The sequence below is a fragment of the Malania oleifera genome, chromosome 13 (genome assembly GCF_029873635.1).
Source record: "Malania oleifera isolate guangnan ecotype guangnan chromosome 13, ASM2987363v1, whole genome shotgun sequence".
Taxonomy (NCBI): domain Eukaryota; kingdom Viridiplantae; phylum Streptophyta; class Magnoliopsida; order Santalales; family Ximeniaceae; genus Malania; species Malania oleifera.
Genome location: NC_080429.1, coordinates 76,294,727 through 76,307,761, shown reverse-complemented (window position 1 = coordinate 76,307,761; position 13,035 = coordinate 76,294,727). Strand labels below are relative to the sequence as shown.

At 34.0% G+C, this 13,035-nt stretch overlaps 1 protein-coding gene across 1 annotated transcript; it reads left to right on the top strand.

Annotated features, from left to right (window-relative positions):
- The first annotated feature begins 9,998 nt into the window (after positions 1-9,998).
- Positions 9,999-12,422, top strand: LOC131145912 (protein PLANT CADMIUM RESISTANCE 4-like). Its single transcript, XM_058095089.1, has 4 exons — positions 9,999-10,743; positions 11,322-11,393; positions 12,106-12,332; positions 12,372-12,422. The coding sequence occupies exons 1-4, from the start codon at positions 9,999-10,001 to the stop codon at positions 12,420-12,422; spliced, it is 1,095 nt and encodes a 364-aa protein (XP_057951072.1).
- Positions 12,423-13,035: the final 613 nt, after the last annotated feature.

Sequence of the window (13,035 nt, the reverse complement as noted above, 5' to 3'; positions counted from 1 at the left end):
AAATTTAAAAGACTACCATTCCTAAAATAAATTAATATATGAAAGTACATATAGTTTAAATAATTTTATTCACAAAATATTTAGATCAAATAATTTTTAAAAAATAAATATCTATAAGCTCAACTAAAGTTATACAAATTACATTTGAAATGTATAAAAGTTAATATTTAAAATTAAAATATTTTTTTTTTCATTTAGTTAAAAAATAAAATAGAATAACATTATATAGATACCTACACACACTCACATATTATACTAAATTAATAAAAGTAAGAAACAATAAAATCATTTTATAGCAAAAAAATATCACTGTCTTTAAAAGTAGTATATATTATATATAAATACAAATAGTCTAAAAAATTTCATAGACAAAAATAATATTATCAGAGAAGTATTTTTTGAAAAAAATTAAACTTAGTAACATTAGATAAATCTACATTAAAATTTCTATTTTGAATAGGTCAAGATTTAAAGATAAAAAAATTCTTTTATTTAAAAAAAAAAAAAGTTCAATGGTATTGTAGATGTTAAATATACATATCAAAATGAAATAGGTAATCTTCTAAAATTATTGTGAATTATCTAATATCATTTATATGAATAATAATATAACTTTTAAAAGGTAAATTTTGTAAAATGAAAGTGTAAAGCAATAAGTACCCTCCAAATAATGAATTTAAAATTTATTTAAATTTTAAAAACTCATTAATTGCCCACTGAATGAAAAGAATCATAACTAAGATTTTAAGCAGCGGCGCATAATTTAAAATTTGTGTTATAAAAGATGTAGAAAATAAATAAGAAAATAAATAAATAGAGATGAGATTGAAATTTATGTGGTTCGGCTATGCCTACTCCATAAGCGGATGAGATCAAAATTTTACTATCACGGGAGGAATTATAATATGATATGGAACCATCCTTGTACAAGATATCTTTATATACTCTTTATTTCTCATCTTCTTTCTATATATCTTACTTACTTCAAGCATGTAATGATATATGTTACAAATGTGAGGGGTAGGGTGCCCTTTTATAGGGTAATATAGATAACGTTACATTTATTGGAGTGGAAACCAAAGTAGTGGAAGATGGGGTGATATCCACTTTTTTCATAATCCTATTTTTCATAATACTTCCCCTTGGATGTCACCCATATATTAACTACTTCTGCTAAGATTTTTACGGTGTCTCATTCCGATGAGATGAACCAATTTCTTGAATGTTGTAGTAGGTAAAATTTTGGTAAACAAATCTGCTAGATTATTACTTAATTGGATCTACTGAACATTTATATCATCATTCTTTTGGAATTCATGTGTATAGAAGAATTTTAAAAAGATATGTTTTATTATATCACCCTTTATATATCCTCCTCTTATTTGAGCTATACATGCAGTGTTCTGTCACCTCCTTATGTGTTTCCTGTTGACTACATATGCATACAACGTTTTTTTTTTAAAATAAATTTAATAATATTTTTTACTAGTTTTTTACCAAAATATTAAAAAAATAAAAAAAATATATAGAAAATGGGAAAAATTTACAAAAATATACCCAACCGACTTTCCAAAAGTCGGCTTGGGCTTTAAAATAATAATAAAAAAATGTCAACTTTGTCAACACAAGGGAATTGGGGAGAGAGGAGAGAGAGGGGTGAAGGGGCATTTAAAAAAAAAAAAAAAAAAAAAAAAAATTTTGATTTTTTTGGGGGGGGCTGCTGGTAGGGGAATTAAAAGAAAAAAAAAAAAGCGCGGGGCGGGGTGGGGGGACATGGGGACACCAATGCTCAGAGCCGAAGGAGGGGAGAGGGGAGAATGGGAGGCAAAAAAAAAAGTGCAATACATGCAAAAATTAAAAAATTAAACTATAATAATTAATAAATTAATTGTCTCATTATTTTTATATAAATTTTTTCTTTTTTATTCCAATTTCGTAATTTACATAAAAGTTTTTTAAAATTTTTATTGATAGTTTTAATTAATTTCATACAATAAACAAACATAACTTAAGTCAGTAATTTCCCTATATTTCTATCATTTTTACAAAAATATTAAAAAACCCACTTATGTTTTTTTATTTCTATAAAAAAAAACTATCAATAAAAAATTAAAATAAAATTTATGTATTAAAAGAAACGTCGCTAATATTTTTTCGAGTACAGTTTGATGTATAGTGTGAGTAACCTGATGTCGAGTACGGTTCGATGTGCGGTTCATGTTTCTCGATGTTAGTACACATTTCTTGATGTCAAATATAATCTGATGTATGGTCCGTGTTTCCTTATATACGATGCACGTATTTCGATGCCAGGTCCGGTTCAGTGTATGGCGCACGTTTCTTGATGTTGATTTCGATTCGATGTATGGTACGCGTTTCTCGATGTCAGGTACAGTTCACTTTTCCCGATGTTGGGGTACAGTTCGATGTACGGTGCATGTTTCCCAATATGGGGTTTGGTTCGATGTGCTGTTCACGCTTCCCGATGTGAGGTACGTTTGATGTACGATTCACTTTTCCCTATGTCGGGTATGGTTCGATGTACGGTCCACTTTTCCCAATGTTGGGGTACAGTTCAATGTACGATGCATGTTTCTCAATGCCTAGTACGGTTCAATGTGCAATTCACATTTTCCAATGTCGGATACGGTTTGATGTATGTTACGTTTCACGTTTTTCGATGTCGGGTACAGTTTGATGTGCAGTATTGTTGTCACTAAAAACCAGTTTTCCCGCTCAAAACATCGTGGGAAATCACTTTTTGCGCGAAAACTATCCCGAGAAAATGTTAGAGACGTTTCTTTTAATACATAATTTTTCTTTTAATTTTTATTGGTAGTTTTAATTTATTTAATAAATATATAAACATAAGTTGTTTTTAATATTTTTGTAAAAAATGAATAGAAATATAGTGAAATTACCTAACTTATGTTTATTTATTTATTAAATAAATTAAAATTATCAATAAAAAAAATTTAAAAAAAAATTATCTATTACGAATTTTGAATAAAAAAATTTGATTTTTTATAAAAAATAATAATGATAATTGAATTTATTAATTATAATAATTTAATTTTTAATTTTTGCCTATGTGAAACCTTTTTTTTGCCTCCACATTCTCCCTCTCCCCTCCCCCCCCCCCACCACCACTGAGCAGCGTGTCCCACACCCCGCTCCCCCCCCTTTTATGCTTTTAATTCCTCCCACCACCCTATTAATGCCCTTCCCCCTCTCTCTCCTCTCTCCCCGGTTCCCGTGCAGTTGACAAAGCTGACATTTTTTTTTTTTTTAAAGCCAAAGCAGACTTTTGGAAAGTCGGTTGGATATATTTTTGTAAATTTTCCCCATTTTCTATATTTTTGGATTTTCCCACATCATAGAAATAAAATGACCAATTATTTATTCATGTTTATTAATTATTGTTATTAAAGAACGAATAATTCCAACTTATTATAGTGATGACTTAAGATCACAGTTCACTAGGGCTTTGGTCATTGTCCCTTGTTATCTGGTCACTACTTGACCTTAGATAGGCGTTAGCCCCTAAAAACAAGGGCTTTGGTCATTGTCCCTTGTTATCTGGTCAGTAACTTGACCTTAGATAGGTGTTAGCCCCTATAAACAGTCTTACAACTCGTTGGGACGTGTGTTTCTTGCTAAACTATTCCCCAGACTTGGTCACTATCACTCCCTTCGTAAGGACACACCCCCACTTTGTGTTCTAATCCTTTCCACACACAGATGGCCATGTAGTTAATTGCCAGTGTCAAAATTTTGTCAAAACTCCATGATATGGATTCTTACCAATTAGCCAGGGCATTCCCTATGACTACATGTTGCACTTCCACTACTCAAGTGCAGTGAGTAATAGTTAGAGTAATCCGAATAATTATGGGAATTAAATAATAAAGAAAAGAGAGGGAAAAAGAATTTTAAAGGGGGACGTAGCAGGGCCTCGTTGACGAATGCAGAGCGTTCGTCGACGAATAGTCTTCTTGGGCTCGTTGACGTGGATGCATGTCTCGTCGACGAGAGTTTACAGAGGGACTATTTTCGGGGCCTGAAACTCGTCGACGAGGGTTAGGTGCTTATCAATGAACTTCTTTCTTGAACTCATCGACGAGGTGACGTGACTGGTCGACAAGGCCACGTGGCAAAAGGTCTATAAATAGCAGAAAATCGGGTTTCAGTGAGAGAAATTCATTTTCTATCTTTTCTTTCTCTCTCAAACTCGGTTCTCTCTCCTTCTTTATACGATTCTCGCCCCGTTTCTCCCCATTTCGACGATCAGAAGCCGCCATGGTGATCTTGGGGAAATTCTCTACAAGTCTACTAGAACAGATTGTTGGTTTGGCCAATTTGGGCACCATCCCAGAATCAGGATAAGTAGATTATTTGGGTATTTTCAGTTTTATTAGGCTTATATGAGTTTAAATTTTGGGTAATATGAGAATATATTGGAGTTTTGTGAAATAAATTAGCGTATTATATTTTTAGGACTAGGGTGTTTTTGGGACCCTATAGACATGGGTTGGGGACCCCAATGAATATTTTTAAGAGTCCAGGTAAATTATAATTTCGAAAATTATGAGTATGTAAGTTCGGAGAAATTTAGTTGATTTATTAGAAATATGTATATATATGTATTATTTCAGGATTTTGGGGATAGTACGCCTTGAGCGTGAGCATAAAGTTAGAGATGAGCCTCCCAGGCAGTTAGGTAAGGGAAATATGTTATGTTAGTAAATTTAGAAATATTATTAGTAAATTATAGTATTTGTTTATTAAGATACAGGGTATAAATTATACAGTTTTGCAGATTTCAGAACATGAGTAATTAAGACAAGTATTTTACAGTAATTACAAAATGTCATGCTTTCCAAAACCATAACACTCAGACATTACAGATTATCTAGTCAGATATGACAGTCAGATATTACAGTCAGATATTACAGTTATTACAGTCAGATATTACAATTATTTTAGTCATATATTATAGTATTTTCATATTAGATTTATAGTGTTATGGTTATTTTGGAAACATAATTAAAACAATAGGATATATATAGAAATAGTATATACAGTATCAGACCCTGATGAATCAAGTTATGTTCAATTAGCAGAGCACGATACCGTTGCTAGTATAGATCATAGTGCAACGGCACATCTTAGATAGTGTGTCGATGGTTTCCATTAACCGTGCCTGGAAGGATTGCAGACTCCCCAGAAGACTGGGTTAAGGTGGCCGGTTTGACGAGGTAGTTACTAATTCCGAGCCTAAGAGAGGTTGTAGTTTGACCGGACTGAGGATTGATAGAGTACAGTTGACTTACCTGGTAGGCCAACCAGGGTTAAGTCCCGCCTACGAGCTACACAACCATATCATGAGGGGTTAAATCATGAAGTACAGTTTTTCAGGGTAAACATCTCAGTTATGTATATGTATACAAATTTACAGAATATCAGCAGATATAGTATGATACTAGAAGTATGAAAAAATAGAAAACTCAGATAATACGGTTATACTTTAAACTATGATAAATGTAAGTTAAACTGTATATTAATTTACCAGCTTTTACATTTTCAGATATTGTCACTATAATATTTGTGAAACTTAGTCGCCACACACTAGTAATAACATATTTCCTCTTACTGAGCGTTGTCTCATCCCAGTAATTTAACATTTTTCAGGTGATCTAGTTAGGCGAGCAGATTAGGCTCGCAAATAGAGAGATCTTGTGTATTGTCCTGTTTATAGGGTAAGTGCATTCAGGGGATTGTATTTTTGAGTGGATGATACTGGGGTGATGTGTAAATATGTATGCATGGTTTGGAAACACTAAATTCTGGTATTGTAAATATGGATGTATGACTTTATGTTTTCTGTTGCATAGGTGTGTCAATTACTGTACAGGGATACCTTAGTGCCCATCTGGGCCCTGAGATGTTATAGTAGGTATTACAGGGGTATCAGAGTAAATTATAAAAAAAATGGTATAATTTTTGGGTCGTTACATATGGTATATGTGCAGAAGTTTTCACACCGAATGGGAAATTAAAGAAGTAGCTGGGAGACTAAGGTTATGTTAACAACTTGGAGCATAGGAACTTACAAGTTAAAGTATGGAGATAGTTAACACTTGCATTATGATCTGAAGACAAAACTAGCAAAATTTGCCTTCAAGAAACTAAATGGGTAAGGAAGAACCTAAGAAATTGAAAAAATAGGATTCAAGCCTAGGCGCAATGGTAAATTTGTCACCATGTGACCTAGGGTTACCGGTTCGAAGTGTGGAAACAACCTCTTACAAAAAATGTAAGGTAAGACTGCATACTATAGACCCATTGTGGTCCGCCTCTTCCCTATACTCTGCACAAGAGCTTTGTGCACTCAAGGATTTAAGCTTTGGTACATTATTAAAGAAAACCATAAAATGGAGTGTGCATCATTATAGATAGAGACCCAAAAGATAATGCTGTAGATGTCAAAAGAGCATGGGACACAATTACAAAAAATTGAGATGGTTTTGGGATGATAGTTTTAATCTCATCAATTTGAACTGCATATTTGAATAGGATGATTTAGTGTGTCTATGCCTTGAAGGAAAGGAAGCACCATTACTTGATGGCTGGGTCAATTCAAACAGGCTAGTTGTAGAAGAGCTTGATGATGCACACAAACTCATATTGAACCACAAATAAATGTACATGATTCAAGTTCCAAGTCCTGAATAAGCTTTTTCTGACAAGGGGGGAATGATGCAGTACTGCACCAGTAAAAGCATAGTTAATGTCGTTCTATATTATACTTATTGTTATTACTTATATTTTGGTGTCATTATTATGGTCCAGTCATGTGTGTCATTTCCTAAGTCCAAGTTCATCAATTAAAAATTTCATTTATGAGTCTAGTTCCAAAGTTATTTGTAGAGTTTTTTGAGTCTAAAGAAGTCAATACAGCTGTAGTAGCATGTGTCTGTTTGTGTTAGTCCAGAAAACGAAAACGAAGGAGCATATGTTTCCATTTTGCCTATCACTTCTGGTCTGCACAGAATTTTCCTGAGATCTGAAAGTGTGGGTTGAGGATTCATCCAGTGGCTTGTTCCATAGGCTCCACCACTGTGTTTCCAAGCAAAAGAACCTCTCTTTTGCCACCATATCTCATCACATTATCCTAATATGTCAGAATTCTAACCTGACACACTCTGCATTGTGTATGCATCAGCAACCTTTCTATTTCTTTTGAGTTTGATGATACCAATTCTGTCATATTTTTCTAGAACACCAATAATAACATGTATTTTTTAAAAATATATCAGGATGTAAGTGTAGTTGGACTGATTCAAATAAAAGGGAAGTGGAAAGTACCAAAGTATTTAAGAACACGTGATAATGTTTTGACCCATTTCAAAGTGTATGCAGATAAAAATGAGAGTGAATATTTTGAGATGTGTGAGTGCGAAGAGATGTAGGGAGCAAGTGCTTTGCCCGTGGCTCCTGTCTCATGAAATGGAAAGGAAAGAGATGGATACCAAAGCAACTGTTCTCTGTGGCGCTCTATAGAGTTGCCATCCAGCCATCCTTGATCCAGCACTAGAGTGTCCACCTAACCTCTCTTGAGGCCGATGAAAGAGTGACATAGAATTATCTGCTGCTCCAATTCCTAACCAGTGCTCCCCTGCATTGACTGATAATATAGAAGCAGTATGAATAGTAACATTCTTTACGCATCTTATACCACCTATACACATGGGAAAAAAATTAATATAAGCATTGGCCGTCCACAATCAAAATCAATCATTATGATGCCTGAAAGATGATTTCTTTAAATGGTCAAATTAAACTACATTAGGAATATCGGATAAATTTTTGGGTATTGAGCTCAGTTTTAAAAGGCGCTGATTTGCAATAGATGCTTTTACAATTGGATTTAGAGTTCATGTAAAAAGGCCTCAGGATATACGGAGTTATATATATATATATATATATATATATATATATATTGATTTGTGTAGGAACTCCAGCTACCAATGAATCCTTCAGACCCTTTGGCGACACCAATCCTACGAATCAGCGCCCTCTGTCCCCAGTATATGGAGTTATATTGAACATTGAGAACCTTGATTTGCTTTTACTTCTCTTTTCTTTTCCCCTTTATTTCCATTTTCCTTATTCAAAACACAGAATGAAGAGGAAAAAGTTACTATATGATGATAATTTTCATAATTTGAGAAACAAGATCAAAAGGGGAAAAGATAATGCATATTTAAAGCTCTTTGTTTTAAAATAAGGAAAGGAGAGGAGAGGAAAATTTTGGCTGAACAAACCTAAAAGTTCTTTCAAGCAATTCTAAGACCTGCTCAACGATTTTCCCACTCTCTCATTTTATTTTACACAACTTTTTCACTGTTCTCTCTTATTTTATTTTACACCAGTAGTAAATCTAGTTAGAAAGATCCTGAAAACAGGAAAAATATAAATTAAAAGTGATCCCACTCAAAACATGACCGCATAGGAGTTAAATCTATTTCTTTCATTATTAAAATTCACAGAATTAAGATTGCTTGAACAATGACTTTAAATCACATAAATAAATAATCTAGAAAACGAAAAACAGAGCTGCAGTAAGCCCCAGAACTCAAACCGAAAATGAGAAAAAGAAAAAAAAGCTAAGGCATTGACTCAAGGCCACAGGTTTTGTGGACTTTATTAAATCCACATAGCTCTGCTAGCATTGATAAAAAATCATCGACTTTGTCAAACATATTTCATGTTACCCTAAATGATTGTAGGATTTTAACCCAATTATCAAACCAAGAAGTTTGAACTACCCAGCTCCAATGTATCTTATTACAACCCATTAATGATTTTTTGTTTTTTGTTTTTTATTTTTTATTTTTTTATGTAAGCAGATTGTATTAAAGGGCACCAAGGTGATGACAACCCAGAAACAGAAAAAGATAGCTAATTTACGAAACAAAAGAATAAAATTAGTCCAAGAGTGGAGCTCTGGTATAAAATTTCAAGAGCTTCAAAAAAAAAAAAAAAAATCCTGAACTTCTTTACAGTTGATATTCAGAATAATAGATATTCTCCAGTCACATCAAGTACACTGCATCTTACTTCAGAATACTCTAGTCTGCTGAAAATAGCGATGAAAGTGGCATTTTAAGGATTCAAGACTTGTTATATATATATTTTTTTGGATTACATACTGAGTATCACATGTCCGTTTTACGGTCTATGTGACTAATCCTGTGCCCCGTCTATTTTACAATCTACGTGACTAATTCTGCGCCCCTTGAAGTTAACCTCACAACTCCAAAGGAAGATAAATTTAGGAGTTCAGGAAAACAAAATTGTTATATTGATTTCAAACTTTTGAGCATTAGAGGCCAATCGCCAGATAAAGTTGCCAAATTATTTCTTCCAAGCTAAGGATGCTTTATGGAAAGTCATAAAAGTAATGAAGTAAACTAGTGTGAGGATTCTGAGTTCAAAGGATTATGATGTGAGAGGGAGAAAAATAAGGAGGAAATTTATTATGATTAAAAATTTAAAAAATAAATGAAATGTAAGGTGTAAAATTAAAATTTTATTAGTTGATTAAGCATAATTTTTATTTATTTTTCTTATTTTTCTTAATTACAAAAAGTAAAATCCCTCTTATTATTATTTTTCCTCATATTTTTTAAATTTCAAAAGAATAAAGAAGAAAAAAATAACAAAACGGTCAAATCATGCATGCAGCTAGACTAGCAGGACAGTGCCAGCCGTTTTGCAACTAGAAAACTAAAATAAAAAATAAAAAATATAAATCAATTAAAATTTGATTGCGATTCAGTCAAAGTAAACCCTTTCAAATTCCACGAACCTCCATCACCCCAATCTTCCTTCAGTACGGTACCATTGACTTTACTCTCATTGTTCTCTATATATATATACAGCTCTCAAACACTGTCACGAAGTAAGCAATACGGGAGAGAGAGAGAGAGAGAATGGGGAGTCTTGAAGCAGCATACAATACAACAGCCCAAGAGGAACATGAGTACGATCCAACGGCCACATCCTACGCAAACGACGCCGTTCAAGATGTTCCTGCCCCAATATCCTTTGAAATTTCCTACGTCACAAACGACGATCCGACACCCGCCCCACAGAATGTCGTCCGCCCTCAAACCCATCAACTACACTTCCACCCGCTGCCTCCGCCAACCCAGGCGCGGCAGCAGCAGCCGCCTGCTGCACAGACCCATTTACTGAACCCAAAGGTGCCGGGTCCGGTAGAATACCCGACCCAACCAGCACTCTGGCCCACATACCCACCTCAAAGCCCTCAACCTCAACTAAATCCACCCGCAGTGTACTCGAGCCATCGCCCACCACAGTACCCATCCGCGAATCCGGCGTATCCGACCCAGCAAGTTCAGTGCCCACCCCAAAGCCCACAAATGAATCCGATGGGGCAATATCCGGTCCACGTGCAAACCCCGATCATGACATATCCGGCCCAGCAGCATTCTCCAGCCCAGTGTCCTCCTCCTCCTGCTGCTCCTCAGCCGGTGCAATTTGGGGCGGCGGGGGGATATGCACCGGTGGCGGGGCCTCCGCCTCCGAATCCGCAGGGTGCAGCACAAGGATATCCAGTTCAGAATGAGTACCAAGCACAAGTAGTACCACTGCCCCTTCAGACCGAGGGCTGGAAAACTGGCTTATTCGACTGCATGCACGATCCAACCAATGGTAATTATCGTATATATAATTTTCTTGGTCCCTTTTGATTGCAGATCTAGTGATCTTTCTTTCTTTTCTTAAAAGTAAATTGACAATCTTTCTTTGTTTGATACCGTGTGTGAAAAAGGAATATACTGTTCAGTAGAGCATATATATATATATATATATCTTCCATCTGAGACTTTTTAAAAAATAAATAAGTAAAGGCATTTATAAATATTAAAATAATATATTTTTCTCAAAAACATGTTAATTTTAATTTTTATATAAACTAGTTGATGACACGTACCTTACCTCTATCCGCGCCTTTATCATACTGATACTTCATTATAATATTATGTTTGGGAGTAAACAATTTGTGTACTTCATCTAAATCTGTATGTAAATTTAAAATTTATATTTCCAAATACAGTGCAAAGTAATTCCATATTTACGTACACTTTGCAAGGATGCATCCAAATAATGCACTCTTAAATAAATTTTCTTATATATAAGTAGACAATCCATAGGTACACACACCCATCACTTACGTATATATTGATATTGATAATGATGGGAGCTAACTAAAAGTTATAATTGCCTTTCAGCGCTTGTGACGTTTTGCTTCCCGTGCGTGACATTTGGCCAAGTCGCAGAAATTGTCGACAATGGTCACACTTGTAAGTTTAATTTAATTTTGAATTGATTTCACCTTACCTCTCTCAATATATCATCAGTATTACGCATAAATGGTTATCAAATGCATGCATAAGATGTCTTCTGTTTAAGTCTTTGTAAGATTGATGGTTAAATATTTATACTTTATTTTTGGTCTATTTTGTAGCTTAACTAAAATATTTTCCCGATCTCTAATATTTGGTCAAGTAATGGCAATTTAACTCTTCATCGAAATTTAGAAATTGTGCAGACTTAAGAACTTAAAAAATAGAGGTCAAACAATTAAAAATTGAGCTGTAATTCGTAATTAAGTAATTATGACACGATGAAGTAAAGGTAATTTAATTTTTCATTGAAATTTAGAAATTTTTATAGATTTGAGAAGTTAAAAAGTAGGAATCAAACAAAAAATTGAGTTATAATTTTTAATTAAGTAATTATGTGTTGTTTATGAATTATATATAGCATTATTTTTATTATTCAATCAACTATTTATTTCCTAAGTAGGCACTGGAGAATTGCCTTTATACTATGAGCATAGGCTCTAAATTATTCAGTGACTAATTCCCCCTTCGTGAGAGTAAGGGAAGGGTATCCAGCACCAAACTGGAGAATTACCTCTACTTGAATGTTGATATCAGCACCAAACTCTTCAAAAAACGAAAATTATGAATGATCAATTATTTTATCTCTTGCATTTGTGTGAACGCGCAGCTTGCGCAACCAGCGGATTGCTGTATGGTTTGATAGCAGCATTTATTGGGGTGCCATGCATAATGTCATGCACGTACCGAACAAAGCTGAGGAGTAAGTATGGACTGATGGAGACGCCAGCGCCGGATTGGGTCACTCACTTTCTGTGCGAGTGTTGCGCTCTGTGTCAAGAATATAGAGAGCTTCAACACAGAGGCATGGACCCTGCCATAGGATGGATGGGAAATGTGAACAATAGTCGCAACATGCAGCTGCAGCAGCAGAAGCAACAGCAGGTGGCTATGATGCCACCTATGAACCAAGCGATGATGGGTTAACAGATCCAGAAATGGTTGAATTGATCACTAGTTATGCTTGATGCTTGTCGTGCTCACGATATGCTTTTCATAAAATAATGTTTCTAGCTTCATTTGATTTGTCTTTCATTATCTTCCATTTATTATTTCTGTAATTGTCAATTATTCTTTTTTCTTCTTCTTTTTTTTTTTTTTCAAATTATTATTTCTTTTTTTAAGGTTAAGTTTTATAGATTGGCTAAGATGAGTACGACTTATATGAGATATGTTTAGTTGAGTTTTTTTTGGTTTTGGTATAGATTTGTTTTCTTCTTTCGTTTGGTTTGATGCATGGGGTATTTTATTGGTTATTATGTAAGCTCCAAGTGTTCTTTTGTTTTCACGGTATTCCTCTGCCATAAGTGAGGATTATTAATAAATTTGGAATAAGACCACTATGTGGGTAGCTTTCGACTCTTTCGAAAAAAAAAAAAAAAAAGTATTCAAGAATTAATTGTACACTTCCTAAACTATTAATTCATCCAAATAAAGGATTGACATATATATATATATATATATCAATTTTGTTTCTATATTACTTTAAATGTATCCATATATAGGCTAGATATTTTTACATCCAACCAAGGCACCATTT